Raw genomic sequence first — 27,880 nt, 5'->3', positions numbered from 1 at the left:
GTGCTCAATTGTATGAATCTACCAATTTATTCAAAGGATACCTGTTAACTGGGAGACTGTAAGCAAATTACACTGACATGTCTGATATTTATATTTATTGATATCAAACATTGGGGTTGAATGGCTATATAACAATACAATTCTGCTTTCCTTCTTGGCTTGTATGAGCAACAAAAAAAAACCAAACCCATATAATATTAGCATTCAGAACACTTACTCAAAGCCAGCAATTTTCCTTACGTAGACATTGACTTGCATACGCTTGGCAGCTTGTACTAACAATCCAGTGAGCTAAAACATAAAGTAGGAATTGTCAACAACCCACAAGACACAGCATATTCTGTATGTAGCAGCTCTCAAGATAAAAATGAAAATTACATTTGAATTAGCTGAGGCTCATTTGGAAAGGAGTAAAGCCGCAGTCCCTCAGTGCAATCCACTTGCATACCTCCCAAGCATGATTATTTTACCTGGATATTACTGATTTTAGAGGATGTCCTGCTGTTCTGTGATCTAGAAATATTTGTTCCAATTTGTGGGAGATATTTCCCCTCTGCAAGGCATGTGCCTCCACTCCATGTGGTGGTTTTGTGCGAAGCACACTTAAAATGGTGGCTTTGTGCTAAGCGCATCCTCTATGATGCAGCCATGCCTTCCATGTCCTAATTCTGAATTTACCAATGGTGGGAGGCAAGCATTCTGTAACGTGAAGTATACAGGTCTACACATGGCTTCGGATGTCAAGATTGCAGCTACTTCTGGGTGTAAAAAACAACTCTCTGTTATTGGTGATGAGTTGGGGATTGGGCCTTGCTTGCCTTATACATGGTCAGTGGAGGAATGTACCTCACTCTAAGGCTCATGAGTATAGTAAGGGAACGTTCTTACAAATATGACCAAGTAACCCCATACAGACGCATTTACACCTACCATGAGGTGTGTATCTTGCCTGACCTTAAGTGCAAAATACGTACTGATAATGACAACAATCGGCAGCTGCTTCTCACTGATTGTCTGCCGCTGTTATATTATATAAATCCCTAGTGTGGCTGCTACTTTACTGTTGTAAATAAATGAACAAAACTTCATAGAGCAATACATTATAAATTTTTATATGCATTTGGACTGCAGCAGTTAAGAATATTACCTTATGATTTAAAGTGGAAAACAACTGAGGTGGGATGTTATGAAGTGCAATTATTTTTTTTGCGGAACAAACCCGCAACTTCTTGCACATTAGAAACTGCGAGTTTGTTCCAAACCCACCCAATGTAATAGCCTGCGAGTTTTGAAGTTCAAGGCTATTACATCGGGCGATGTAGGGCGAGTTTTCTAGAATGAAAACTCGCACAATGTAATGTGAGTTTCATTACATTGTGCAAGCTTGACAGATCAGTGAGATGAGTGCATGCTTCTCTCTGTAAAAGTAAAGAAGCAGTTAAAAAAGTAAAACAAAATCCGTGCAGGCCCCCCCCCCCCCCCCCCTCAAAAAAAAAGCATAACCAGTCGGTCCTGATTGCTAGAATACAAGGAAGAAATTGTGTAGGGGTTCCCCGTATTTTTAACACCTAGCACCGGGCTCTTGGATCGGTCCTGGTTCCAAAAATATGGGGGAAAAGGATGTAGGGGTCACCCGTATTTTTGAAACCAGCACCAGGCTCCACTAGTCAAGGGGATAATGCCACAGCCGAGGGACACATTTATATAGGTCCCTGCCGCCGAGGCATAACCCCCTAACTAGTTACCCCTGGCCAGGGTTCCCTGGGGGAGTGGGGGCATCCCCCAATAAAGGGGCCCTCCCCCTCCAGGCACCAAGGGCCAAAAATGAAGCCCGGGGCTGTCTCCGCCATCTGTGGGCTATGGATGGAGGGCTGCTAGCCATTAAAAGTGTAAAAATTTGAAATAAATATTGTCTTTTGCTTTGGAATTACAGGTCCCAGGAAGCCTCCCCGCATGCTGGTACTTGGAGAACCTCAAGTAATAGCATGCGGGGCATTAAAGGGCACGCTGGTACCTCTAGTTCCATAGTAAAATAAATATTCCAATAAAGACATGACACACTCTGTACATAGTAAAACACAATAAATCACACTTGCACACTCACATCTACTTACTGTACCTACATTCAACACACCCATTCAAGTCACTTGCCCAGCAGAATGCATAGGGTACTTGTAAAAAATATAAATATATATATATATATATATATATTCACCTATTTCCAGTGTAGATCTTTCCTCTTCATTCCATGTAGGCATCCAGGGGTTAAAAAAAATAGAAAAACGCATCAACCCGCTCCACTGGAACGGGTTGATGCATTTAGCCTATAGATTCCGCTTGACTGACAGGCCGGAAGCGCTCAGCCAATCAGGAGAGCGCTATAACGTGGCGCTCCGATTGGCTGGCGGGTCTCCAAGTGACAGAAGTCACAAGGGGACCCTGCATTCGGGAAAAGGGGATCCATTGTAGTCTATGGAGGGAACCGCAGACCGCAAGGGCATTGAGGTCACTCTTGTGGGTGACCTAAATTTTGTATTCAATTTTAAGTCGATTTGAATAGACTGAAATTGAATCAAATCAATGTTCTTTTTCACTGTCCAGATCATTCATTTACTAGCATTCAAATCTGAAATCGATTTCATAATCGAACATAAAATCATCTATAAAATCGAATGAAGTAGATCCCTAATGGACAAAACATATCACATACAAGAAGCTGCTGAGGTTCCTCTAATTCTGGTTTGTGTGGGGCACCTGCGCTGGTTTGCGTATAACTCCAATGGTGGGGCGACTGCTCATGCACAGGACCCGTTCTGTGCATATGCAGAATAGATCCTGTGTCGTCGCACACAGTGCCCCCTAAGCCGCAGACTGTCACCATTTGGGTGAGCGGAATCCAAAGACGCAGGAGCGATGGACACTGCGGCCTCAATGAGGCCCATAATTCCTACAGCCACCGTGAACCACATGTTTTGGCCCCATCTAAAATCATGCCATTTGGACCTGTCACATAGAGCCATTGCAGTATTATTAATATCTAATCTGATTCATTGATGGAAGCTATGGCGATTGCAGCTGCGATTGTGTACACTGAGGATGCGCCAAATAAAAAAACAAAACAAATCCAGCAATCCTGAAAAGTACAGAGAGATGCCCAGCGGAGCAATCGCAAAGGCACAGCAACAGCTCATATACACATACTATGATAATCATCAGCTTGATTAAATTAACAGCCACGCAGTATGGTAGCCTGAACAGAGATGCCGGAGGCATGCTGCTTGAGTACGGATTCGCAGGCGGACCCAGCGTCACACCTGCGTTTTTGCCACCTGTTAACGCCCACAAATGGTGCCTGCGAATAACTCAAAATAAAGATAAGCGCTACAAGCAGCATCGCTATTAGACTTTGGCGTGTGCGCAGTGCAAAGCATATGCATGCACAATTTACCAATAATTGCTCAATTGCAAAACCATCAGCACAGCGTTCATCATCTATCTTTCCTATATTCGTCTAGGTAAAAATACTGATGTTTTGGCGATATTCGATTTTGAATGGGATTCAATTTTATATTCGATATTGCATTTGACTTTCCTTTAGTAAATCTCCATATTGGAAAATCAAATGAAAATCAAATACAAATACACAAAAAGACCAAAATCAATCAAAATCAAACATTAGTAAATATACTCCCTATCTCTCAATCTTTATGTACTCCCAGAGACAAACTAGCAAACATTCTGGCCAAAGCAATTCCATTTGTACATAGGAATTTAACTAAATGTGAGCTAATAAGATACTAAAGGATATATGTACTAAGCCTTGGAGAGATATAAAGTAGGTGGAGATAAACTACCAACCAACCAACTACTAACTGTCACTTTTCAAACACAATCTACTCCATGGCAGTTAGAAGCTGATTGGCTGGTCCTTTAGCTCCATATATTTTATATACTAGCCTCACCCAGGCTTAGTATATAGCCCCCCCCAAAAGGTGGTGCTGGCTGGGGTTCGATATGAAATCCCGGCCGTCGAGATGCCGGAGGTCACATGACCGATCCCGAAGTCGGAGGGGATAAGTATTTTTAAACCCCCCCCCCATCCCTCCCTTACCCTAACCCTCTGGGGGTGGCGGTTGGGCTAATCCTCCATCCCCCCCCCCCCCCCCCCCAGTGCCTAACCCCCACGGTCCTAACCCTAACAGAGACCATCGGGATGCCGGCTGTCGGTCTTCCGGTGCTGTTCTCCAGAGTGGTGTCGGGATTCTAGCGTCAGCCACATGACCACCTGCATCCCATCTATCGGGATACAGCCAGCTAAGCAGATATATGTGACTGGGCACTGCACCAATAAAAGTATTATCTATGGTATTATAACTCAGGACAAAGTATATTTTTGATCAGTAATTATAACCATTCCAATTAGTGTGTTTCTATATTATATATTTAGATATATTTTACTATTCCATGAAAAACATGAAGTTAAGAATCAAAACTATTTGAGGGCATCAGCAGGGAAGCCACAATCCCAGTGTTTACTTTATAGTTTACCCGAGCAATGGGGAGGGAAGGCATTTGGCAGCATATGTCTTTTTCCCACCCAGAGGATGTGCACTGCAACAGTAGGCTGTGCAGCCCCAATTTCCCTTCTGATGGCAGAGGCCGCACTGTGTGGCTGTAACAAGGGCAGAATCAGATCACTAACAGGTGAGTTAGGGTAAAGGGAGGGATTAGCATCTGGTAGATTTTAAGAAATGTTATATTAAGAGGGTTAAGGGGTTAATACTTTAATATGGTTAATTAAGATGAAGATTATTTTATGAGTCTAAAGGAGGTAATTATGGGGTTAATGTAAATGTATGGGGGTAATTAATAATGGGATTTTGACGCATGATCCATTTAAAAACCACAGAATAAGTGCAACAGGAGCTGTCACCTTGATGTACTGTAACATAACTCATTTTCCTCTCCTTGCAAATATTTCAGTCTTTACAATGTTGACTACTATATAGACAAAAGTGATTGGAAAAGCTCGATGAGCTATTTGCTGTACGGGTCCAATCACTTTTGTTACATCAGGTGTGGTACGTTGCATCATAGCTTTCATTTCCTGTGCTTTCTGGGGTTGATAAGAAACAGTGAAAGTTCAATCATGAAAATGTGCATTTGGTGACACATTTGTCTTGTGACTGTGTAATGTAACAGTATTGCTCAAACAAGAGCAAAGTACAACCAGAAACTGATGACACCTCTAATACCCCTTTCACATCGCACAAATAACCCGATACCGACACGGCATATTGCCGTGTCGAACCGGGTCAGTGTGCGATGTGAAAGCACACTGGGCGATTTAGCGGGTCGCCTGACCCGGTAAATCAACCCGGTAAAAAAGAAGGGTTTTACCCGGGTTGATTACCGGGTCAGGTGCGGTGTGAATGGGAGCCGTGTCGATGCGACACGGTTCCCATTCACAAGATAGGGAGAGGCGGCGCTGGAGATGAGCTCATCTCCCGACGCCGCCTCCACCCCCGCCCCTGCTGCGGCCTCCGTTGTCATGGCAACCGACCCGGTATATTGCCGGGTCGGGAAGCCTGCAACGGAGCGCAAATGCCGGATCCCACCCGGTAAGTACGCGTTTGTCTTACCGGGTAGGACCCGGCATTTGCGGTGTGAATGCAGCATAAGAGTATGTGACACATCAGAGCTGATTCCAATTTGAGGCTCCTTCTATCTGTAGATACCACTCTATGCACTGATCACCATACACAGATCACACTGACATCAGACACCCCTTATACACACTAATCACCAGGTCACATTGACATAATGACACATGATGAGTATACACAAGTCCCACCAATAACACACATCTGATGCAGACTGATCACTGTATACAAGTCACACTGATATAGTATCTCACAAACTGATATACACGGATCCCTATACAGAGGTCATTCCAGAATCACACCTACTGCTATACGCCGTCATGCCCCGTACTGCCCCCCAATTTTTCGCACATATCCCACCCTGCCCGCAAGCTTTTCCCTCACATGGCTCCCATCGGGTTACGGTCATTAGGTCGACAGTCACTAGGTCGACATGCATTAGGCCGACATGGTCAATAGGTTGACATGTATTAGGTCGACTTGAGTTTTTTTTTTTAAAAATTGCTTTTTATTTAAAACTTTTTCATACTTTACGATCCACGTGGACTACAATTGGGAATGATAACCTGTGCCGAGCACAGCAGTAGCGGAGCGAGGCACCTTGCCCGAAGCATGGCGAGCAAAGCGAGCCATGCGAGGGGACACGGTGCACTAATTGGGGTTCCCCGTCACTTTACGAAAAAAACTACATGAAAACAGTAATAAAACTCATGTCGACCTTTTTCCATGTCGAGCTAGTACATGTCGACCTATTGACCATGTTGACCTACTGCATGTCGACCAATAGTGGTCGACCTAATGACTGTCGACCTAAGTGTGGTTGACCTAATGACCAATACCCCCTCCCATCCACCAGCTTTTCTCTCGCTTGCCCCTGTCTATTAGCTTTCTCACATATACCCTCATTCCCACCGGGGAAATAATAAGATTTTACTTACTGGTAAATCTATTTCTCGTAGTCCGTAGTGGATGCTGGGGACTCCGTATAGACCATGGGGAATAGACGGGCTCCGCAGGAGACATGGGCACTTTAAGAAAGAATTTAGATTCTGGTGTGCTCTGGCTCCTCCCTCTATGTCCCTCCTCCAGACCTCAGTTAGAGAAACTGTGCCCGGAAGAGCTGACAGTACAAGGAAAGGATTTTGGAAATCCAGGGCAAGATTCATACCAGCCACACCAATCACACCGTATAAGTTGTGATAAACTTACCCAGTCAACAGTATGAACAACAACACACCCTGATGCAACAATAACATAGCCCTTATTGCAGCAATAACTATATACAAGTATTGCAGAAGAAGTCCGCACTTGGGACGGGCGCCCAGCATCCACTACGGACTACGAGAAATAGATTTACCGGTAAGTAAAATCTTATTTTCTCTAACGTCTTAGTGCACAGGTTCTCAAACTCGTTCCTCAGGACCCCACACGGTGCATGTTTTGCAGGTTTCCTCACAGAATCACAAGTGAAATAATTAGCTCCACCTGTGGAGCTTTTAAAATGTGACAGTGAGTAATTAATACACCTGTGCACCTGCTGGGTTACCTGCAAAACATGCACTGTGTGGGGTCCTGAGGACCGAGTTTGAGAACCACTGTCCTAGTGGATGCTGGGGACTCCGTAAAGACCATGGGGATTATACCAAAGCTCCCAAACGGGCGGGAGAGTGCGGATGACTCTGCAGCACCGAATGAGCAAACACAAGGTCCTCCTCAGCCAGTGTATCAAACTTGTAAAACTTTGCAAAGTGTTTGAACCTGACCAAGTAGCCGCTCGGCACAGCTGTAATGCCGAGACCCCTCGGGCAGCCGCCCAAGAAGAGCCCACCTTCCTAGTGGAATGGGCCTTAACTGATTTTGGCAGCGGCAATCCAGCCGCAGAATGAGCCTGCTGAATCGCGTTACAGATCCAGCGAGCAATAGTTTGCTTTGAAGCAGGCGCACCAAGCTTGTTGGAAGCATACAGGATAAACAAAGAGTCTGTTTTCCTGACTCTAGCCGTTCTGGCTACATAAACCTTCAAAGCCCTGACCACATCAAGCAACTCGGAATCCTCCAAGTCAGTAGTAGCCACAGGCACCACAATAGGTTGGTTTATATGAAAAGATGAAACCACTTTTGGCAGGAATTGTGGACGGGTCCGCAACTCTGCTCTATCCGCATGGAAAACCAGATAGGGGCTTTTATGTGACAAAGCCGCTAATTCTGACACACGCCTAGCCGAAGCCAATGCTAGTAGCATGACCACCTTCCACGTGAGATATTTAAATTCCACCGTTTTGAGTGGTTCAAACCAGTGGGATTTCAGGAAACTCAACACCACGTTAAGATCCCAAGGTGCCACCGGGGGCACAAAAGGGGGCCGAATATGCAGCACTCCCTTCACAAACGTCTGAACTTCAGGTAGAGAAGCCAGCTCTTTTGAAAGAAAATGGATAGGGCCGAAATCTGGACCTTAATGGAACCCAATTTTAGGCCCAAAGTCACTCCTGACTGTAGGAAGTGAAGGAAACGGCCCAGCTGGAATTTCTCCGTAGGGGCATTCCTGGCCTCACACCAAGCAACATATCTTCGCCATACACGGTGATAATGTTGAGCTGTCACGTCCTTCCTAGCCTTTATCAGCGTAGGAATGACCTCATCCGGAATGCCTTTTTCCGCTAGGATCCGGCGTTCAACCGCCATGCCGTCAAACGCAGCCGCGGTAAGTCTTGGTACAGACAGGGCCCTTGTTGCAACAAGTCCTGTCTTAGAGGAAGAGGCCACGGGTCCTCTGTGAGCATTTCTTGCAGATCTGGATACTAAGTCCTTCTTGGCCAATCCGGAACAATGAGTATTGTTCTCACTCCTCTCTTTCTTATGATTCTCAACACCTTGGGTATGAGAGGAAGAGGAGGAAATACATAGACCGATTGGAACACCCACGGTGTCACCAGGGCGTCTACAGCTATCGCCTGAGGGTCTCTTGACCTGGCGCAATACCTCTGTAGTTTCTTGTTGAGGCGGGATGCCATCATGTCCACCTGTGGCAGTTCCCACCGATTTGCAATCTGTGCGAAGACTTCTTGATGAAGTCCCCACTCCCCCGGGTGGAGGTCGTGCCTGCTGAGGAAGTCTGCTTCCCAGTTGTCTACCCCCGGGATGAACACTGCTGACAGTGCGCTTACGTGATTCTCCGCCCAGCGAAGAATTCTGGTGGCTTCCGCCATCGCCACCTTGCTCCTTGTGCCGCCTTGTCGGTTTACATGAGCCACAGCGGTGATGTTGTCTGACTGAATCAGAACTGGTTGACCGCGAAGCAGGGTCTGTGCTTGACGTAGGGCGTTGTAAATGGCCCTTAGCTCCAAGATGTTGATGTGAAGGCAAGTCTCCTGACTTGACCACAGACCTTGGAAATTTCTTCCCTGTGTGACTGCTCCCCACCCTCGGAGGCTTGCATCCGTGGTCACCAGGACCCAGTCCTGAATGCCGAATCTGCGGCCCTCGAGAAGGTGAGCACTCTGCAGCCACCACAGGAGAGACACCCTGGCCCTGGGGGATAGGGTGATTAACCGATGCATCTGAATATGTGATCCGGACCATTTGTCCAGTAAGTCCCATTGAAAGGTCCTCGCATGGAACCTGCCGAAGGGAATGGCCTCATATGATGCCACCATCTGTCCCAGGACTCGAGTGCAGTGATGCACTGACACCTGTTTTGGTTTTAATAGGTCCCTGACCAGTGTCATGAGTTCCTGAACTTTCTCTATCAGGAGATAAACCCTTTTCTGGTCTGTGTCCATAATCATGCCCAGGAAAGGCAGACGAGTCGTAGGAACCAACTGCGACTTTGGAATATTTAGAATCCAGCCGTGTTGCCGTAACACTTACAGAGAACGTGCTACGCTGATCAGCAACTGCTCTCTTGACCTCGCTTTTATGAGGAGATCGTCCAAGTATGGGATAATTGTGACCCCTTGCTTCCGCAGGAGTACCATCATTTCCGCCATTACCTTGGTAAATATTCTCGTAGCCGCGGAGAGACCAAACGGCAACGTCTGAAATTGGTAATGACATTCCTGTACCACAAATCTGAGGTACGCCTGATGAGGTGGATAAATGGGGACATGAAGGTATGCATCCTTTATGTCCAGAGACACCATAAAATCCCCCCCCCTTCCAGGCTTGCAATGACCGCTCTCAGCGATTCCATCTTGAACCGGAACCTTTTTAGGTACATGTTCAGGGATTTTAAATTCAATATGGGTCTGACTGAACCGTCCGGTTTTGGTACCACAAACATGGTCGAATAATAACCCTTTCCTTGTTGAAGGAGGAGAACCTTGACCACCACCTGTTGAAGATACAATTTGTGAATTGCAGTTAACACTATTTCCCTCTCTAAGGGGGAAGCTGGCAGGGCCGATTTGAGGTATCAGTGAGGGGGCATCTCTTCGAACTCCAGCTTGTATCCCTGAGACACAATATCTATTGCCCAGGGATCCAACTGGGAGTGAACCCACTTGTGGCTGAAATTTTGGAGACGCGCCCCCACCGGGCCTAGCTCCGCCTGTGGAGCCCCAGCGTCATGCGGTGGATTTAGTGGAAGCCGGGGAGGACTTCTGTTCCTGGGAACTAGCTGTGTTGTGCAGCTTCTTTCCTCTGCCCCTGCCCCTGGCAAGAAAGGCCGCACCTCGGACTTTCTTGTTTTTCTGTGATCGAAAGGACTGCATTTGGTAATACGGTGCTTTCTTAGGCTGTGAGGAAACATGTGGCAAAAAATTTGACTTTCCATCCGTAGCTGTGGAGACCAGGTCCGAGAGACCCTCCCCAAACAATTCCTCACCCTTGTAAGGTAAAACCTACATGTGCCTTTTTGAGTCGGCATCACCTGTCCATTGCCGAGTCCACAGGACCCTTCTGGCAGAAATCGACATAGCATTTATTCTAGAACCTAGTAGGCTAATGTCTCTCTGAGCATCTCTCATATAAAGGACAGCGTCTTTAATATGCCCCAGGGTCATTAATATAGTATCCTTGTCTAAGGTATCAAGTTCCTCAGATAAGGTATCCGTCCAAGCTGCTACAGCACTACACACCCAGGCCGACGCGATTGCCGGCCTCAGTAAGGTACCTGAATGTGTATAAATGGACTTCAGGGTACCCTCCTGTTTTCTATCCGCAGCATCTTTGAGGGTAGCCATATCCTGTGACGGCAGGGCTACCTTCTTGGATAAGCGTGTCAAAGCTTTGTCCACCCTAGGGGAGGATTCGCCATAAGAATCCTTTTGGAAATCTGCAGTTGTTTATCTGGAGATTCCCAAGCCTTTTCACATAACTCATTGAGCTCGTGTGAGGGGGGAAAAGTTACCTGCGGCCTCTTTTCCCCATACATATGAACCCTCCTGTCAGGGACTGGGGTTTCCTCTATGATGTGCAACACATCCTTAATAGCTATAATCATATAACGGATGGATTTAGCCAATTTTGGCTGTAACTTTGCCTCATCGTAATCGACACTGGAGTCAGAATCCATGTCGGTATCTGTGTCATTAATTTGGGATTGTGGGCGCTTCTGAGACCCTGTCGGCCTCTGCGACATAGGATCAGGCATGGGTTGAGACCCTGACTGTCCTGAGGCTTCAGCTTTTTCCAACCTTTTATGTAAGGAATTAACATTATCATTTAAAACCTTCCACATATCCATCCAATCAGGTGTCGGTGCCGTCGGCAGAGACACCACATTCATTTGCTCCCGCTCTGCTTCCACATAGCCTTCCTCATCAGACATGTCGACACAAGCGTACCGACACACCACACACACAGGGAATGCCCTTTTTGAAGACAGTTCCCCCACAAGGCCCTTTGGTGAGACAGAGAGAGCGTATGCCAGCACACACCCCAGCGCTATATAACCCAGGAATAACACAGTAACTTAATGTTAACCCAGTAGCTGCTGTATAGTGTTTTTAGCGGCTAATAATGTGCCCCCCCTCTCCTTTTACCCTTTTCTACCGTGATCTGCAGGGGAGAGCCTGGGGAGCTTCTTCTCAGCGGAGCTGTGGAGAAAAAATGGCGCTGGTGAGTGCTGAGGGAGAAGCCCCGCCCCCTCGACGGCGGGCTTCTGTCCCGCTAAAATACATATCTTTGTGGCGGGGGCTCATACATATATACAGTGCCCAACTGTATATATGAGTACTTTTGCCAACAGAGGTCCATATGCTGCCAGGGCGCCCCCCCCTCCCTGCGCCCTGCACCCTTACAGTGACCGGAGTATGTGAGGTGTGTTTGGAGCAATGGCGCACAGCTGCAGTGCTGTGCGTTACCTCATATGAAGAATGGAGTCTTCTGACGCCGATTTCGAAGTCTTCTTGCTTCTCATACTCACCCGGCTTCTGTCTTCCGGCTCTGCGAGGGGGGCGGCGGCGCGGCACTGGGATCGGACGACGAGGGTGAGATCCTGTGTATGATCCCTCTGGAGCTAATGGTGTCCAGTAACCTAAGAAACAGGACCTAGCTTCTGAGAGTAGGGCTGCTTCTCTCCCCTCTATCCCACGATGCAGGGAGTCTGTTGCCAGCAGAGCTCCCTGAAAATAAAAAACCTAACAAAATACTTTCTCACAGCAAGCTCGGGAGAGCTCACTGAAAAGCACCCAGCTCGTCCGGGCACAGATTCAAACTGAGGTCTGGAGGAGGGACATAGAGGGAGGAGCCAGAGCACACCAGAATCTAAATTCTTTCTTAAAGTGCCCATGTCTCCTGCGGAGCCCGTCTATTCCCCATGGTCCTTACGGAGTCCCCAGCATCCACTAGGACGTTAGAGAAAATAATTTTAAGATTTCGGCTCCATTTTATACTAACTTGTGTCAGTCATTCTAGAACCCACAGAAAGCGTTCTCTAGTACCTCTTTATAGCATCACGCATGGTCCACTGATGTTTTGCACTTACATACAGTATATCCCTATCAGGATCGCTGAGGTGGTGGTGGTGAGGTGACGCGTACCAATTACCTGGGTCTGCTGCAACCCCCCCTCCCACCTTACCTGCCTCTACAGAGTCCAGCATGGCTGCAGTGGGGCCAGAGAAGCTGCTGCGGCTAAGCAGTGTCTGCTTGTGTAGGGGGTAGGAAGCTATCATACTGCCCCCAGGATTTGCCCGTGACTGAGCATGTCACTGCGTCTCTTTGGTCTTCGTGGCGATAAGTATATCTTTTTTCTTATTTTTATCTCTTAGGGGGCATGTTCATGCCTCTCATGATTAGGTCACGCCCAAACAAATTACCAGGACCAGTCCAGCTCTCTACAGCACTGATCCCAAACATATCTATTAAGAAGTTATGATTAACTTATTATTAATATTGGTGTCATAAACCATTATTCCTAATACTTTATTCATTTATCTTACCGGATCGATGTCCAGGAAGGTTTCATGATCTTGTTTGTTGGGATTAATACCTATTATGCTTTTAATAACAGATTCATCAGTTTGGTAGAAATGGGGAGGTGACAATATGATGGGTGCACCTGTCAAGAGAACATACAAAATAAAATTTGCTAAGCCTGTCAAAAAATTGTGCAGGATATAATGTAACTTTTTTGTCGATAACCTATTGGGAGCCCAACAAAGTTGCCTTATTTGCCTGTGGTAGATATTTTACTACAGGTTGAGTATCCCTTATCCAAAAACCCACATTTTTTGGGCACCACACTGAGATAATGACATATATATATATATTTATTTATTTATTGTATAGTAATTAGTAGTTGGGGACCTAGGCTTAGACCATAAAGCTAAATTTAGATATTGCATATATTATACACATTGGCAATGTATTAGCAAGATGACAGCTAAATTATTTAAATATCTATTTATTTATTTATTTATTTATTGGAAATAGAATTGTACTTTAATCATACATTCAAGGTTAATTTTGGTCTTGACCATTCCCTTCTGTCCCCTTATAATCTCACTTTTCATATTATCATTTTATTTACTTCTCTGTCCAGGTAGCGTGGACAACTAATAAACACACAAGCACATGTCAAATGTCCACATCAATGTCTAGCCAATCTGGTCAACAATGGCACAGCTGACAAGCAAACATTAGTGTATCAGGGATATTTTTTATATTATTGCTATATATACATACACACACACATATATAGTGCATCCGGAAAGTATTCAGAGCGCTTCACTTTTTCCATTTTGTTATGTTACATTCTTATTCCAAAATGGAATGAATTTATTTTTTCCCTCAAAATTCTTCACACAATACTCCATAATGACAACGTGAAAAAAAGTTGTTTTTTTATATATTTTTGCAAATTTATTAAAAATAAAAAACTTGTTTGCATCCCGTCCCTTGGTTTTGTATCCCTCTCCCTCCTTCTTTTCTGTACCCCTTCCCCCTGCAAAATGAAAATCTGTTTTCAATAAAAAAATTATTGATGGAAAAATAAAAAACTAAGAAATCACAGCCTTTGCTCAATACTTTGTTGGTGCACCTTTGGCAGCAATTACAGCCTTAAGTCTTTTTGAATATGATGCCACAAGCTTGGCACACCTATCTTTGGGCAGTGTGGCCCATTCCTCTTTGCAGCACCTCTCAAGCTCCATCAGGTTGGATGGGAAGCGTCGGTGCACAGCCATTTTCAGATCTCTCCAGAGATGTTTAATCAGATTCAAGTCTGGGCTCTGGCTGGGCCACTTAAGGACATTCACAGAGTTGTCCAGAAGGCACTCTGTTGATATCTTGGCCGTGTGCTTAGGGTCTTTATCCTGCTGAAAGATGAACCAGTCTGAGGTCAAGAGCGCTCTGGAGCAGGTTTTCATCCAGGATGTCTCTGTACATTGCTGCATTCGTCTTTCCCACTATCCTGAGTAGTCTCCCAGTTCCTGCCGCTGAAAACATCCCCACAGCATAATGCTGCCACCATCATGCTTCACTGTAGGGATAGTATTGGCCTGGTGATGAGCAGTGCCTGGTTTCCTCCAAACATGACACCCGGCATTCACTCCAAAGAGTTCAATCTTTGTCTCATCAGACCAGAGAATTTTGTTTCTCCTGGTCTAAGAGTCCTTCAGGTGCATTTTGGCAAACTCCAGGCGGGCTGCCATGTGCTTTTTACTAAAGAGTGGCTTCCGTCTGGCCACTTTATCATATAGGCCTGATTGGTGGATTGCTGCAGAGAAAGCTGTCCTTCTGGAAGGTTCTCCTCTCTCCACAGAGGAATGCTGTAGCTCTGACAGAGTGACCATTGGGTTCTTGGTCACCTTCCTGACTAGGGCCATTCCTCCCCGATCGCTCACTTTAGAGGGCCAGCCAGCTGTAGGAAGAGTCCTGGTGGTTCCGAACTTCTTCCATTTACGGATAATGGAGGCCACTGTGCTCATTGGGACCTTCAAAGCAGCAGATGTTTTTCTGTACTCTTCACCACATTGGTGCCTCGAGACAATCCTGTCTCGGATATCTACAGACAATGCCTTTGACTTCATGCTTGGTTTGTGCTCAGACATGCACTGTTAAGTGTGGGACATTATATAGTTAGGTGTGTGCCTTTCCAAATCATGTCCAATCAACTGAATTTACCACAGGTGGACTCCAATTAAGCTGTAGAAACATCTCAAGGATGATCAGTGGAAACAGGGTGCACCTGAGCTCAATTTTGAGCTTCATGGCAAAGGCTGTGAATACTTCTATACACTTTATTTCTTAGTTTTTTTTATCTTTGTAACAAATGTGCAAAAGTTTCAAATAAACTTTTTTCATGTTGTCATTATGGAGGATGCACTGTGTGTGTGTGTGTGTGTGTGTGTGTGTGTGTGTGTGTGTGTATATATATATATATATATAGAGAGAGAGAGAGAGAGAGAGAGAGAGACTGTTCATTCTAGTACCCTGCACCTCTCAATCTGTGTAGTTCCTCTAGAAGCACCAGAGCAGAGAGCGACACCCCGGGCAGAAAGGAGGAACCCCACGGGTTGTGAGAGGTGCAGGGTGCTAAAATGAACACTATTATTATGGCTGTTTCCCTTTGCAAAAGGTCTCAAATTGACAGTCAAGTAAAATATCTGTTATCTGTGTTAAATTGTAAGCACAATTCCATACCTTGCTTGCACCGACTGACATTAAGCAGGCCTGCCGGAAGGCAGTTCCCCTCTGGCACACAGAATCCTGCGTTATCAGGATTGACAGTTGCATTGGCATAAACTTTGGCAGGGGGGACGAAACGAAAGACATCAATGTTCTTCACACTTTTAGAGGTTTCATAAGTTGCATACAAGGACCTGGAAAAGAAAAAGCAGTGTTAAATTTAGTGAAATTTAATGTTAAAAGGATGAAAAATTGAGTACCTCATTGCTTAAGGGGAGTAAACCTGTGAAGGTGCATTTAAACAGATAAAGGGCCTAATTCACACTTGATCACTGTTGTGCGAAATCGAACAGTGGGCGATTATCGAATAACAAGGCCAAACTGAAAAAAAATCCTATACGTCTTTTTTGGATCGCTGGGCGTTCGCAAAGTGATTGACAGGAAGCGGACGTTTCGGGGGTTGTAACTGCCCATTTTGTGGGTGTCAGGAAAAAGGAGATTTATGGTAGACTTACCATTGTTAAATCTCTTTCTGCGAGGTACACTGGATTCCACTGGATCTTGATCCGAGACACCAACAGGCTAAAGCTTTGACTGTTCCTAGGATGCATTGCACCGCCTCCTCTATAGCCCCGCCTCCAGGCACTGGAGCTCAGTTTTGTTAAACAGTCCAATGCAGTAGCAGGTAAAAGAGACGGTAGATGTTAGTCACATAGAACCACAGTCTCACGACAGGAAAAGGGACTAGTGGCTAATGCCATACAAACCCAATAAAGCTAAGTGCGTCAGGGTGGGCGCCCTGTGGAGCCCAGTGTACCTCGCAGAAAGAGATTTAACAATGGTAAGTCTACCATAAATCTCCTTTTCTGCAGTGGGTACACTGGTATTCCACAGGGAATAACATCGGGGATGTCCTAAAGCAGTTCCTCATGGGAGGGGACGCACTGTAGCGGGCACAAGAACCCGGCGTCCAAAGGAAGCATCCTGGGAGGCGGAAGTATCAAAGGCATAGAACCTGATGAACGTGTTCACAGAGGACCACGTAGCCGCCTTGCACAATTGTTCAGCAGACACGCCACGGCGGGCCGCCCAAGTAGGTCTAACCGACCAAGTAGAATGGGCCTTAATAGCAGCAGGACCTGGGAGCCCAGCCTGCGCATAAGGTTGTGCAATCATCATTCTAATCCATCTGGCCAAGGTCTGCTTATTCGCAGGCCAGCCACGTTTGTGAAAACCAAACAGTACAAAAAGGGAATCTGACCTCCTGATAGAGGCAGTCCTTTCCACATAAACACGGAGACCCCGTACCACATCCAAAGATCTTCCTTTGGAGGACAGACCAGAAGAGATGAAGGCCGGCTCCACCATCTCCTGGTTAAGGTGAAAAGATGAAAGCGCCTAAGTCCGACACCCTCCTAGCAGAGGAAATAGCCAACAGAAATATACGACCTTAAGCGTAAGGCATTTAAGGTCCACAGACGCAAGAGGTTCAAATGGAGACTCTTGCAGGGCATTTAAGACGACAGACAGATCCCATGGAGCCACAGGAGGGACATACAGAGGCTGAATCCGTAGAACACCCTGAGTAAAAGTGTGAACATCAGGAAGAGACGCAATTTTTCTCTGAAACCACACTGACAAGGCAGATATATGAACCTTGAGGGAGGCCAGACGAAGGCCCAAGTCTAGGCCTTGTTGAAGAAAAGCCAAAAGTCTGGAAGTTTTGAAAGTATATGTATCATAACTCTTAGCAGCTAATCATGTGAAGTAAGAATTCCAGACCCTGTAATAAATCCGAGCCGAAGCTGGTTTATGGGCTTTCAACATAGGTTGAATGACCGCCTCAGAGAATCCTTTTTCTCTCAGGAGTGATGCTTCAAGAGCCACGCCGTCAAAGCCAGTCTGGCCAGGTCCAGGCAGACACAAGGGCACTGAATGAGGAGGTCTGGGCATTGAGGAAGCAGAAGAGGACGCTCTATCGAGAGACCCTGTAGGTCTGAGAACCAATGCCGTCTGGGCCACGCTGGAGCGACTAGAAGTAGTATTCCTCCTTCTTGCTTGAACTTCCGTATTACCCTGGGCAGGAGTGACACTGGAGGGAACATGTATGGCAGCCGAAAGTTCCATGGAATTGCCAATGCATCCACGAACGCTGCTTGAGGATCCCTTGTCCTTGCTCCGAAGACCGGAACCTTGTGACTGTGTCGAGACACCATCAGGTCTACATCTGGTAGGCTCCACTTGTCCACTAGGAGTTGAAAGACTTCGGGATGAAGACTCCACTCTCCGGCGTGCACGTCCTGACGACTGTGAAAGTCCGCTTCCCAGTTGAGGACTCCCAGAATGAACACTGCCGATATTGCTGGTAGATGGTGTTCCGCCCATTGGAGGATTTATAACACTTCCCTCATTGCCATGCGGCTTCGAGTGCCGCCTTGATGATTTATGTACGCCACCGTGGTGGCGTTGTCTGACTGTACTTGAACAGGCCTGTTCTGTACCAGAGGCAGAGCCAGAGTCACCGCATTGAACACTGCCCGCAATTCCAGAATGTTTACCGGGAGGATAGATTCCTCCCTGGTCCACCGACCCTGGAGAGAGAGTGTTGCTCCAACACCGTGCCCCAACCTCGCAGACTGGCATCCGTTGTCAGGAGGACCCAGTTGGAGATCCAGAAGGGATGGCCCCCGCTCAACTGTTGGTCCTGTAGCCACCAGCTCAGTGACAGACGAACCTCTGGAGTCAAGGAGATCATTTGAGACCTGATCCGATGAGGCAGACCGTTCCATTTGGAAAGGATTAACCTCTGCAGAGGGCGGGAATGAAATTGAGCGTACTCCACCATGTCGAAAGCCGACACCATGAGGCCTAGTACTTGCATCGCCAAGTGTATCGACACTCTCTGGCGAGAGAGTGTTATGAGCCACGGCTGTGGCTCATTCCTATGTTTCATTTTGGTTATGTATTTTATGTTATACTTCTGTTTATGTTCCCCGTGGGTGTCATGGGGTGCTCGGAGCTCACCCTTAAGGAGAGGATACTGTTATGAACCACAGGTTCATTCCTATTTTATGTTTATAGTTCTCTTGCAGGCCAGGATTTCCTTTTGCTCTGGTTTAGAAGATATTTGTTTGCTGTCAGTGGTGAGTCTGTGTAATTGCAGCCTGTTTCCATGTGGTTGGTCTCACCTGTCTGCTAATTGCATCTTGTCAGTTTGGAGTCATGCAACGGGGCAGCTGCACGACATAATTAATTAGGCCTCTCTGTTATATGCTGGCTGAGTGCAATTCACAGACGCTGGTGATATTTCTAGGTTTCCAGTCTTCCAGAGTGTTTGAGTTCTGAGCTTGTTCCTGCCTGTTCCTGAGCTCCTGTCTAGCAGTGTCTGTCTAGCTGCTTCCCGTGTCGATTCCTGTGTCAGTCCCTGTGTCGATTCCTGTGTCTGATCCCGTGTCCTGCCGTGAAGTGTTCCTGTCCAGAAGTCCTGTGGCTTTGCCTATGCCTGGTCAAGTTTCTGGCTTCTTGGTGTCCACCGGTCTGTCGTTTGGGATTCTGCCTGTCCTCCAGTTCTGAGAGTCTGTGTCGGCAGCATTGGGGGTTCCTGTCCGTTTGCCAGTATTTGTACCGGTTCCGTGAGTAGCGGCTTTGCCACGTCCGTCGGCCTAGGCCACTGTATTCCTTGGTTGTATCTGTCACTGGTGTTTTGCAGAGGGTTCTGCTTATGCTGTCACCGCCGGTACACAAAAGTATTGTGTCGGCGTGTGGTCAGCATTTCCTTTGTTGTTCTTTTCCTTTGGCGGCAAGCCGCACATACATTTAGTTTTAGCCTAGTTAGTAGCCCCTGGCTTTGGTTGTTTCAGTTAGAGGGCCCCTTGTTATTACCCTGTCTCAGTTCACGCTTTGTCTCTCTTTAAGACCTGAGGGGGCATCGGAGTTGGGCAGACCTAATCCGCCCTTCAAACGCGGCTGCCATGGGCCCAAGAAACCATAGTCCTGCAAGCGTGAATTGACAACACGGGTAAAACAACGGAGGTAGGGTGCCAGGGGCTATTCCCGTTCCATTTCACCAAATCCAGTATTACGTCCTGGTGCTCTGGACTCACTTCATAACATCTCCCTTGTTCTGAGCACCAGGAACCAAACATTATCACCAGCCGTACCACAAAAAAGAAAATAAACTTTTTTCTTTTTTGGCCCAGTCCAGTGTCTAGTCTAGAATCCAGTCCGGTGTTTAGAATCCAGTCCTGTCTAGAATTCAGTGTGCAGAATCCAGTCCGGTGTTTAGAATCCAGTCCTGTCTAGAATTCAGTGTGCAGAATCCAGTCCGGTGTTTAGAATCCAGTCCTGTCTAGAATTCAGTGTGCAGAATCCAGTCCGGTGTTTAGAATCCAGTCCTGTCTAGAATTCAGTGTGCAGAATCCAGTCCGGTGTTTAGAAATCAAGTCCTGTCTAGAACTCAGAGTGCAGAATCCAATCCGGTATTTAAAAAAAATAAAAATCCAGTCTTGTTTTGTCTAGTTTCAAAATTCAGTCTTGCCTTGTCTAGTCTTGTCTAGTCTTGCCTTGTCTAGTCTTGCCTAGTCTTGTCTAGTTTTAAATCCTCCTATGTCTACTATGCAAGCCCTGCAGGCATCTCTCTCAGCCCTGAACTCTGCTTTAAGTGCTTTGAGACCTGAGCGACTAGAAGTTTTGCAGCAATCCTTAAAGCAACTGCAAAACCTTCTGACTAAAATCTTGCTCATCTTGCCAGAAGTCGTTGAGAGTACATCTATCTCTAAAGAGACTCTTGTTCACAGTATGGTGACAAGAGAATCCTCTGGTTTAATTGAAGAGAAAAGGTTTAAAAGTTTTCTGCGGCCCAGGCTCTCAGAAGAGGAGCGTCTGCGTCGCAGAAACTTAAACTTATGCCTATATTGTGGGGGTTTAGGCCACAATCTACAGACCTGTGAGTTGCGCAAGCCAAAGTGTGGTGACAAGTCTTGCCCTCTGGCCAAGCTGAGTCAGGATACAAGACCTACTCCTGTCTCTACTGTGGCAGAGGTACTTGTCACACAACCCACACTAAAAAGCTCTCTGTCCTATAATTGGGGTCCTTGGGCAAGGGAGCCCCATTATAGATTCAGGAATCAAAAGAGAATGTTTCTCTCCTCTCTTGATTTCTCTGACGTCCTAGTGGATGCTGGGTACTCCATAAGGACCATGGGGAATAGACGGGCTCCGCAGGAGACTGGGCACTCTAAAAGAAAGATTAGGTACTATCTGGTGTGCACTGGCTCCTCCCTCTATGCCCCTCCTCCAGACCTCAGTTAGAATCTGTGCCCGGCTCGAGCTGGTTGCACACTACGGGCTCTCCTGAGCTTCTAGTAAAGAAAGTATTTGTTAGGTTTTTTATTTTCAGTGAGATCTGCTGGCAACAGACTCACTGCTACGAGGGACTAAGTGGAGAGAAGCGAACCTACCTGCTTGCAGCTAGCTTGGGCTTCTTAGGCTACTGGACACCATTAGCTCCAGAGGGATTGAACACAGGCCCAGCCTCGGTCGTCTGGTCCCGGAGCCGCGCCGCCGTCCTACTTGCAGAGCCAGAAGCAAGAAGAACATCCTGAAAATCAGCGGCTGAAGACTCCGGTCTTCATTAAGGTAGCGCACAGCACTGCAGCTGTGCGCCATTGCTCCCTATGCACACCACATACTCCGGTCACTGATGGGTGCAGGGCGCTGGGGGGGGGCGCCCTGGGCTGCAATTAGAGTACCTTACATTGGCAAACAGCACATAATATAGTCTAAAAAACTATATATGTGCAAAAATCCCCCGCCATAATAGAAATATAAGAGCGGGAGAAGTACGCCGAGAAAGGGGCGGGGCTATCTCCCTCAGCACACTGGCGCCATTTCCTCTTCACAGCTCCGCTGGAAGACAGCTCCCCAGGCTTTCCCCTGCAGTTTCCAGGCTCAAAGGGTAAAAAAGAGAGGGGGGGCACTAAATTTAGGCGCAAACTGTATATGTAAAGCAGCTATAGGGAAAAATCACTTTGTGTTAGTGAAAATCCCTGATTAAATAGCGCTGTGGTGTGTGCTGGCATACTCTCTCTCTGTCTCCCCAAAGGACTTTGTGGGGTCCTGTCCTCAGTCAGAGCATTCCCTGTGTGTGTGCGGTGTGTCGGTACGGCTGTGTCGACATGTTTGATGAGGAGGCTTATGTGGAGGCGGAGCAGGTGCCGATAAGTGTGATGTCACCCCCTGCGGGGCCGACACCAGAGTGGGTGGATATGTGGAAGGTATTAACCGACAGTGTCAACTCCTTACATAAAAGGCTGGATGACGTAACAGCCGTGGGACAGCCGGCTTCTCAGCCCGTGCCTGCCCAGGCGTCTCAAAGACCATCAGGGGCTCACAAACGCCCGCTACCTCAGATGGCAGACACAGATGTCGACACGGAGTCTGACTCCAGTGTCGATGAGGATGAGACATATACACAATCCACAAGGGGCATCCGTTGCATGATTACGGCAATGAAAAATGTGTTACACATTTCTGACATTAACCCAGTTACCACTAAAAAGGGTATTATGTTTGGGGAGAAAAAGCAGCCAGTGTTTTTTCCCCCATCAGATGAGTTAAATGAAGTGTGTGAAGAAGCGTGGGCTTCCCCCGATAAGAAACTAGTGATTTCTAAAAAGTTACTGATGGCGTACCCTTTCCCGCCAGAGGACAGGTTACGTTGGGAGACATCCCCGAGGGTGGATAAGGCGCTCACACGCTTATCAAAAAAGGTGGCACTGCCGTCTTAGGATACGGCCACCTTAAAGGAGCCTGCGGATAGAAAGCAGGAGGCTATCCTGAAGTCTGTATATACACACTCAAGTACTATACTGAGACCTGCTATTGCTTCAGCTTGGATGTGTAGTGCTGCAGCAGCTTGGTCCGATACCCTGTCAGAAAATATTGATTCCCTCGACAGGGATACGATTTTGCTAACCATAGAGCATATTAAAGACGTCGTCTTATATATGAGAGATGCACAGAGGGATATTTGCCGGCTGGCATCTAGAATTAATGCAATGTCCATTTCTGCCAGGAGAGTATTATGGACTCGGCAGTGGACAGGTGATGCGGATTCTAAAAGGCACATGGAGGTTTTGCCTTACAAGGGTGAGGAATTGTTTGGGGATGGTCTCTCGGACCTCGATTCCACAGCAACAGCTAGGAAGTCGACATTTTTACCTCAGGTTCCCTCACAGCCTAAGAAAGCACCGTATTATCAGGTACAGTCCTTTCGGCCCCAGAAAGGCAAGCGGGTTAAAGGCGCGTCCTTTCTGCCCAGAGGCAGGGGTAGAGGGAAAAAGCTGCACCATACAGCCAGTTCCCAAGAACAAAAATCCTCCCCTGCTTCCACTAAGTCCACCGCATGACGCTGGGGCTCCACTGGTGGAGCCAGGTGCGGTGGGGGCCCGTCTCCGGAACTTCAGCGACCAGTGGGTTCGCTCACAGGTGGATCTCTGGGTTCTACAAGTGGTATCTCAGGGATACAAGCTGGAATTCGAGACGTCTCCCCCTCGCCGTTACCTCAAATCAGCCTTGCCAGCTACTCCCCAGGACAGGGAGGTAGTACTGGCGGCAATTCACAAGCTGTACCTCCAGCAGGTGATAATAAAAGTTCCTCTCCTTCAACAGGGACGGGGTTACTATTCCACAATGTTTGTGGTACCGAAACCAGACGGTTCGGTGAGACCCATTCTAAATTTGAAATCCTTGAACACTTATATAAGGAAGTTCAAGTTCAAAATGGAATCGCTCAGGGCGGTTATTGCAAGCCTGGAAGAGGGGGATTACATGGTATCACTGGACATCAAGGATGCTTACCTACATGTCCCCATTTACCCACCTCACCAGGTGTACCTCCGTTTTGTGGTACAGGACTGCCATTACCAATTCCAGACGTTGCCGTTTGGTCTGTCCACGGCACCGAGGGTATTTACCAAAGTAATGGCCGAAATTATGATACTCCTTCAAAAGAAGGGAGTTATAATTATCCCGTACTTGGACGATCTCCTTATAAAGGCGAGGTCCAGGGAGCAGTTGTTGGTCGGAGTAGCACTATCTCAGGAAGTACTACAACAGCACGGCTGGATTCTGAATATCCCGAAGTCGCAGCTGGTTCCTACGACGCGTCTGTTGTTCCTGGGTATGATTCTGGACACAGAACAGAAGAAGGTGTTTCTCCCGGAGGAGAAGGCCAAGGAGTTGTCATCTCTGGTCAGAGACCTCCTAAAACCAAAACAGGTGTCGGTGCATCACTGCACGCGAGTCCTGGGAAAGATGGTAGCTTCTTACGAGGCAATTCCATTCGGCAGGTTAAATGCACGGATCTTTCAGTGGGATCTGTTAGACAAGTGGTCCGGATCGCATCTTCAGATGCATCGGCTGATCACCCTGTCCCCGAGGGCCAGGGTGTCTCTGCTGTGGTGGCTGCAGACGACCTCCACCCGGGAGAGTGGGGACTTCATCCAGAAGTCTTCCAGCTGATTGTAAATCGTTGGGAAAGACCACAGGTGGACATGATGGCGTCCCGCCTCAACAAAAAGCTAAAAAGATATTGCGCCAGGTCAAGGGACCCTCAGGCGATAGCTGTGGACGCTCTAGTGACACCGTGGGTGTACCAGTCGGTTTATGTGTTCCCTCCTCTTCCTCTCATACCAAAGGTACTGAGGATAATAAGAAAGAGAGGAGTAAGAACTATACTCATCGTTCCGGATTGGCCAAGAAGGACTTGGTACCCGGAACTACAAGAAATGATGTCAGAGGACCCTTGGCCTCTGCCTCTCAGACAGGACCTGCTACAACAGGGGCCCTGTCTGTTCCAAGACTTACCGCGGCTGCGTTTGACGGCATGGCGGTTGAACGCCGGATCCTGATGGAAAAGGGCATTCCGGTTGAAGTCATTCCTACGCTGATAAAAGCTAGGAAGGATGTGACAGCAAAACATTATCACCGCATATGGCGAAAATATGTTGCTTGGTGTGAGGCTATGAAGGCCCGAACAGAAGAATTTCAGCTGGGTCGATTTCTGCACTTCCTACAGTCAGGAGTGACTATGGGCCTAAAATTGGGATCCATTAAAGTCCAGATTTCGGCCCTGTCTATTTTCTTTCAAAAAGAACTGGCTTCACTGCCTGAAGTTCAGACATTTGTTAAGGGAGTGCTGCATATTCAGCCCCCTTTTGTGCCCCCAGTGGCACCTTGGGATCTCAACGTTGATTTGGATTTCCTAAAATCACATTGGTTTGAGCCACTTCAGACCGTGGAGTTGAAATATCTCACGTGGAAAGTGGTCATGCTTTTGGCCTTGGCTTCGGCTAGGCGTGTGTCGGAATTGGCGGCTTTGTCATGTAAAAGCCCCTATCTGATCTTCTATATGGACAGGGCAGAATTGAGGACTCGTCCCCAATTTCTCCCTAAGGTGGTATCAGCGTTTCATTTGAACCAACCTATTGTGGTGCCTGCGGCTACTCGGGACTTGGAGGCTTCCAAGTTGCTGGACGTAGTCCGGGCCCTGAAAATCTATGTTTCCAGGACGGCTAGTGTCAGAAAAACTGACTCGCTGTTTATCCTGCATGCACCCAACAAGCTGGGTGCTCCTGCTTCTGCTCGCTGGATCTGTTGCACGATTCAACTTGCACATTCTGCAGCTGGACTGCCGCATCCTAAATCAGTCAAAGCCCATTCCACGAGGAAGGTGGGCTCTTCTTGGGTGGCTGCCTGAGGGGTCTCGGCTTTACAACTTTGCCGAGCTGCTACCTGGTCGGGATCAAACACGTTTGCAAAATTCTACAAGTTTGATACCCTGGCTGAGGAGGACCTTGAGTTTGCTCATTCGGTGCTGCAGAGTCATCCGCACTCTCCCGCCCGTTTGGGAGCTTTGGTATAATCCCCATGGTCCTTATGGAGTACCCAGCATCCACTAGGACGTCAGAGAAAATAAGAATTTACTCACCGGTAATTCTATTTCTCGTAGTCCGTAGTGGATGCTGGGAGCCCGTCCCAAGTGCGGACTCTCTGCAATACGTGTATATAGTTATTGCTTAACTAAAGGGTTTTGTTATGAGCCATCTGTTTATGAGGCTCATTTGTTGTTCATACTGTTAACTGGGTATAGTTATCACAAGTTGTACGGTGTGATTGGTGTGGCTGGTATGAGTCTTACCCTGGATTCCAAATCCTTTCCTTGTAGTGTCAGCTCTTCCGGGCACAGTTTCCCTAATTGAGGTCTGGAGGAGGGGCATAGAGGGAGGAGCCAGTGCACACCAGATAGTACCTAAACTTTCTTTTAGAGTGCCCAGTCTCCTGCGGAGCCCGTCTATTCCCCATGGTCCTTACGGAGTACCCAGCATCCACTACGGACTACGAGAAATAGAATTACCGGTGAGTAAATTCTTATTTTTCCTGTTCAAGCAGAGTTGCACACCCCTGGAGTGGTGCCCGATGCCCAGGGTCCTGGAGTGGTGCCCGATGCCCAGGGTCTTGGAGTGGTGCCCGATGTCCAGGGTCCTGGAGTGGTGCCCGATGCCCAGGGTCCTGGAGTGGTGCCCGATGCCCAGGGTCCTGGAGTGGTGCCTGATGCCCAGGGTCCTGGAATGGTGCCCGTTGCCCAGGGTTCTGGAGTGGTGCCCGTTGCCCAGGGTCCTGGAGTGGTGCCTGTTGCCCAGGGTCCTGGAGTGGTGCCTGTTGCCCAGGGTCCTGGAGTGGTGCCCGATGCTCAGGATCTTGGAGCGGTACCCGATGCCCAGAGTGCTGGAGCGGTACCCGATGCCCAGAGTGCTGGAGCGGTACCCGATGCCCAGAGTGCTGGAGCGGTACCCGATGCCCAGAGTGCTGGAGCGGTACCCGATGCTCTAGGTTATAGAGGGACGTCAAATTTTATAGCTCAGGTGTCCTTACCAGAAGGGGTCTCAGAAGCTGTTACCCCAGGTAGGGACTTGAAAAGCGCAACCCCAGAAAGGGGATCTGAAACCATAGTTCTAGAAGGGAACTCGAGAAGTAAAACCCCAGAAGGGATCTTTGAAGTAATATCCCCAAGTGGGGTCTCGAGAGACGCAGCCTCAAAGAAGGGTCTAGAGGTCGCTTCCCCAGGAAAGAACTTAAGAGGCATAGCATTTGTGGAGGTTCTGAAGGTTATAGCTTCAGCAAAAGTCCCGGAAGTCATAGTCCCGGGAGAAGTTTCGATAATTATCGACTTAGAGAGGGAGGCCAATGGCTCAGTCCCAGTGAGGGAAGCCGATGGCTCGGTCCCAGTGAGGGAGGCCGATGGCTCGGTCCCAGTGGGGGAGGCCGACGGCTCGGTCCCAGTAAAAGAATCCGAGGTGCTGACCCCAGCGGGGTTCCCGAAAGGTCACTGCCCCGGGTGGGGTTCAGAAAGTCACTACCCCGGGTGGGGTTCAGAAAGTCACTGCCCCGGGTGGGGTTCAGAAAGTTACTGCCCCGGGTGGGGTTCAGAAAGTCACTGCCCCGGGTGGGGTTCAGAAAGTCACTGCCCCGGGTGGGGTTCAGAAAGTCACTGCCCCAGGTGGGGTTCAGATAGTCTCAGCCTCGAGTAAGGTCAATAGTGACCAGGTTCTAGCAAAGCACTCTAGTCAGTCAGATGGGAAGGAAACAGATCCTGACTCTGTTGATATCTCAACATCCATAATCTTTGACGGGGACTTAGTCCAATTTCTGGCGCTTTACAAACACTATTACATCATTATGTTGTCTAGACCATTTCTGGGCATCACTTCAGAGAACCTAGTGCTCTATCTGATATATTGTTTAGAGGAGAGCCTTTTGAGTGAGCGACCAGCCTAATGAAAGCTGAAGATCCCATTCTTCAGGATCCCCCAGCATTCAGTGATGCAGTTATTAAAAGATATGGTTCCAAAGAAATTGGTTCAGGTTCCTCTAAGTCACCCGTCTTGTCTGCTGAGAGTCCACCAAATACTGTAAACTCGGCACAAGATTCTCAGCCCGTTGTTTTGACTGCAGGATGTGCTTTTCTGTCTTCTTCTTCTAATAGGAGTACTTTGCCTGAAAGTTCAGTTCCCAAGGGTAAGAAACCCATTTCTGATTTGAACGCAGCCTTGCTGGGTGGTACCATCAGTTCAGACAATGTTT

At 47.6% G+C, this 27,880-nt stretch overlaps 1 protein-coding gene across 1 annotated transcript in view; it reads right to left on the bottom strand.

Annotated features, from left to right (window-relative positions):
• Positions 1-27,880, bottom strand: part of SCARB2 (scavenger receptor class B member 2) — a 195,804-nt gene that overhangs the window by 20,663 nt on the left and 147,261 nt on the right. Inside the window, exons 7-9 of the mRNA XM_063919779.1 lie at positions 15,752-15,930; positions 13,048-13,166; positions 218-291 (exon numbers count right to left, since the gene is read on the bottom strand). Coding sequence (XP_063775849.1) covers positions 218-291; positions 13,048-13,166; positions 15,752-15,930 — 372 coding nt within the window. The remainder of the gene's footprint in view (positions 1-217; positions 292-13,047; positions 13,167-15,751; positions 15,931-27,880) is intronic.

The sequence above is a fragment of the Pseudophryne corroboree genome, chromosome 1 (genome assembly GCF_028390025.1).
Source record: "Pseudophryne corroboree isolate aPseCor3 chromosome 1, aPseCor3.hap2, whole genome shotgun sequence".
NCBI lineage: Eukaryota > Metazoa > Chordata > Amphibia > Anura > Myobatrachidae > Pseudophryne > Pseudophryne corroboree.
The sequence above is the reverse complement of the archived record's forward strand: the minus strand, read 5'-3'. Positions and strand labels throughout refer to the sequence as shown.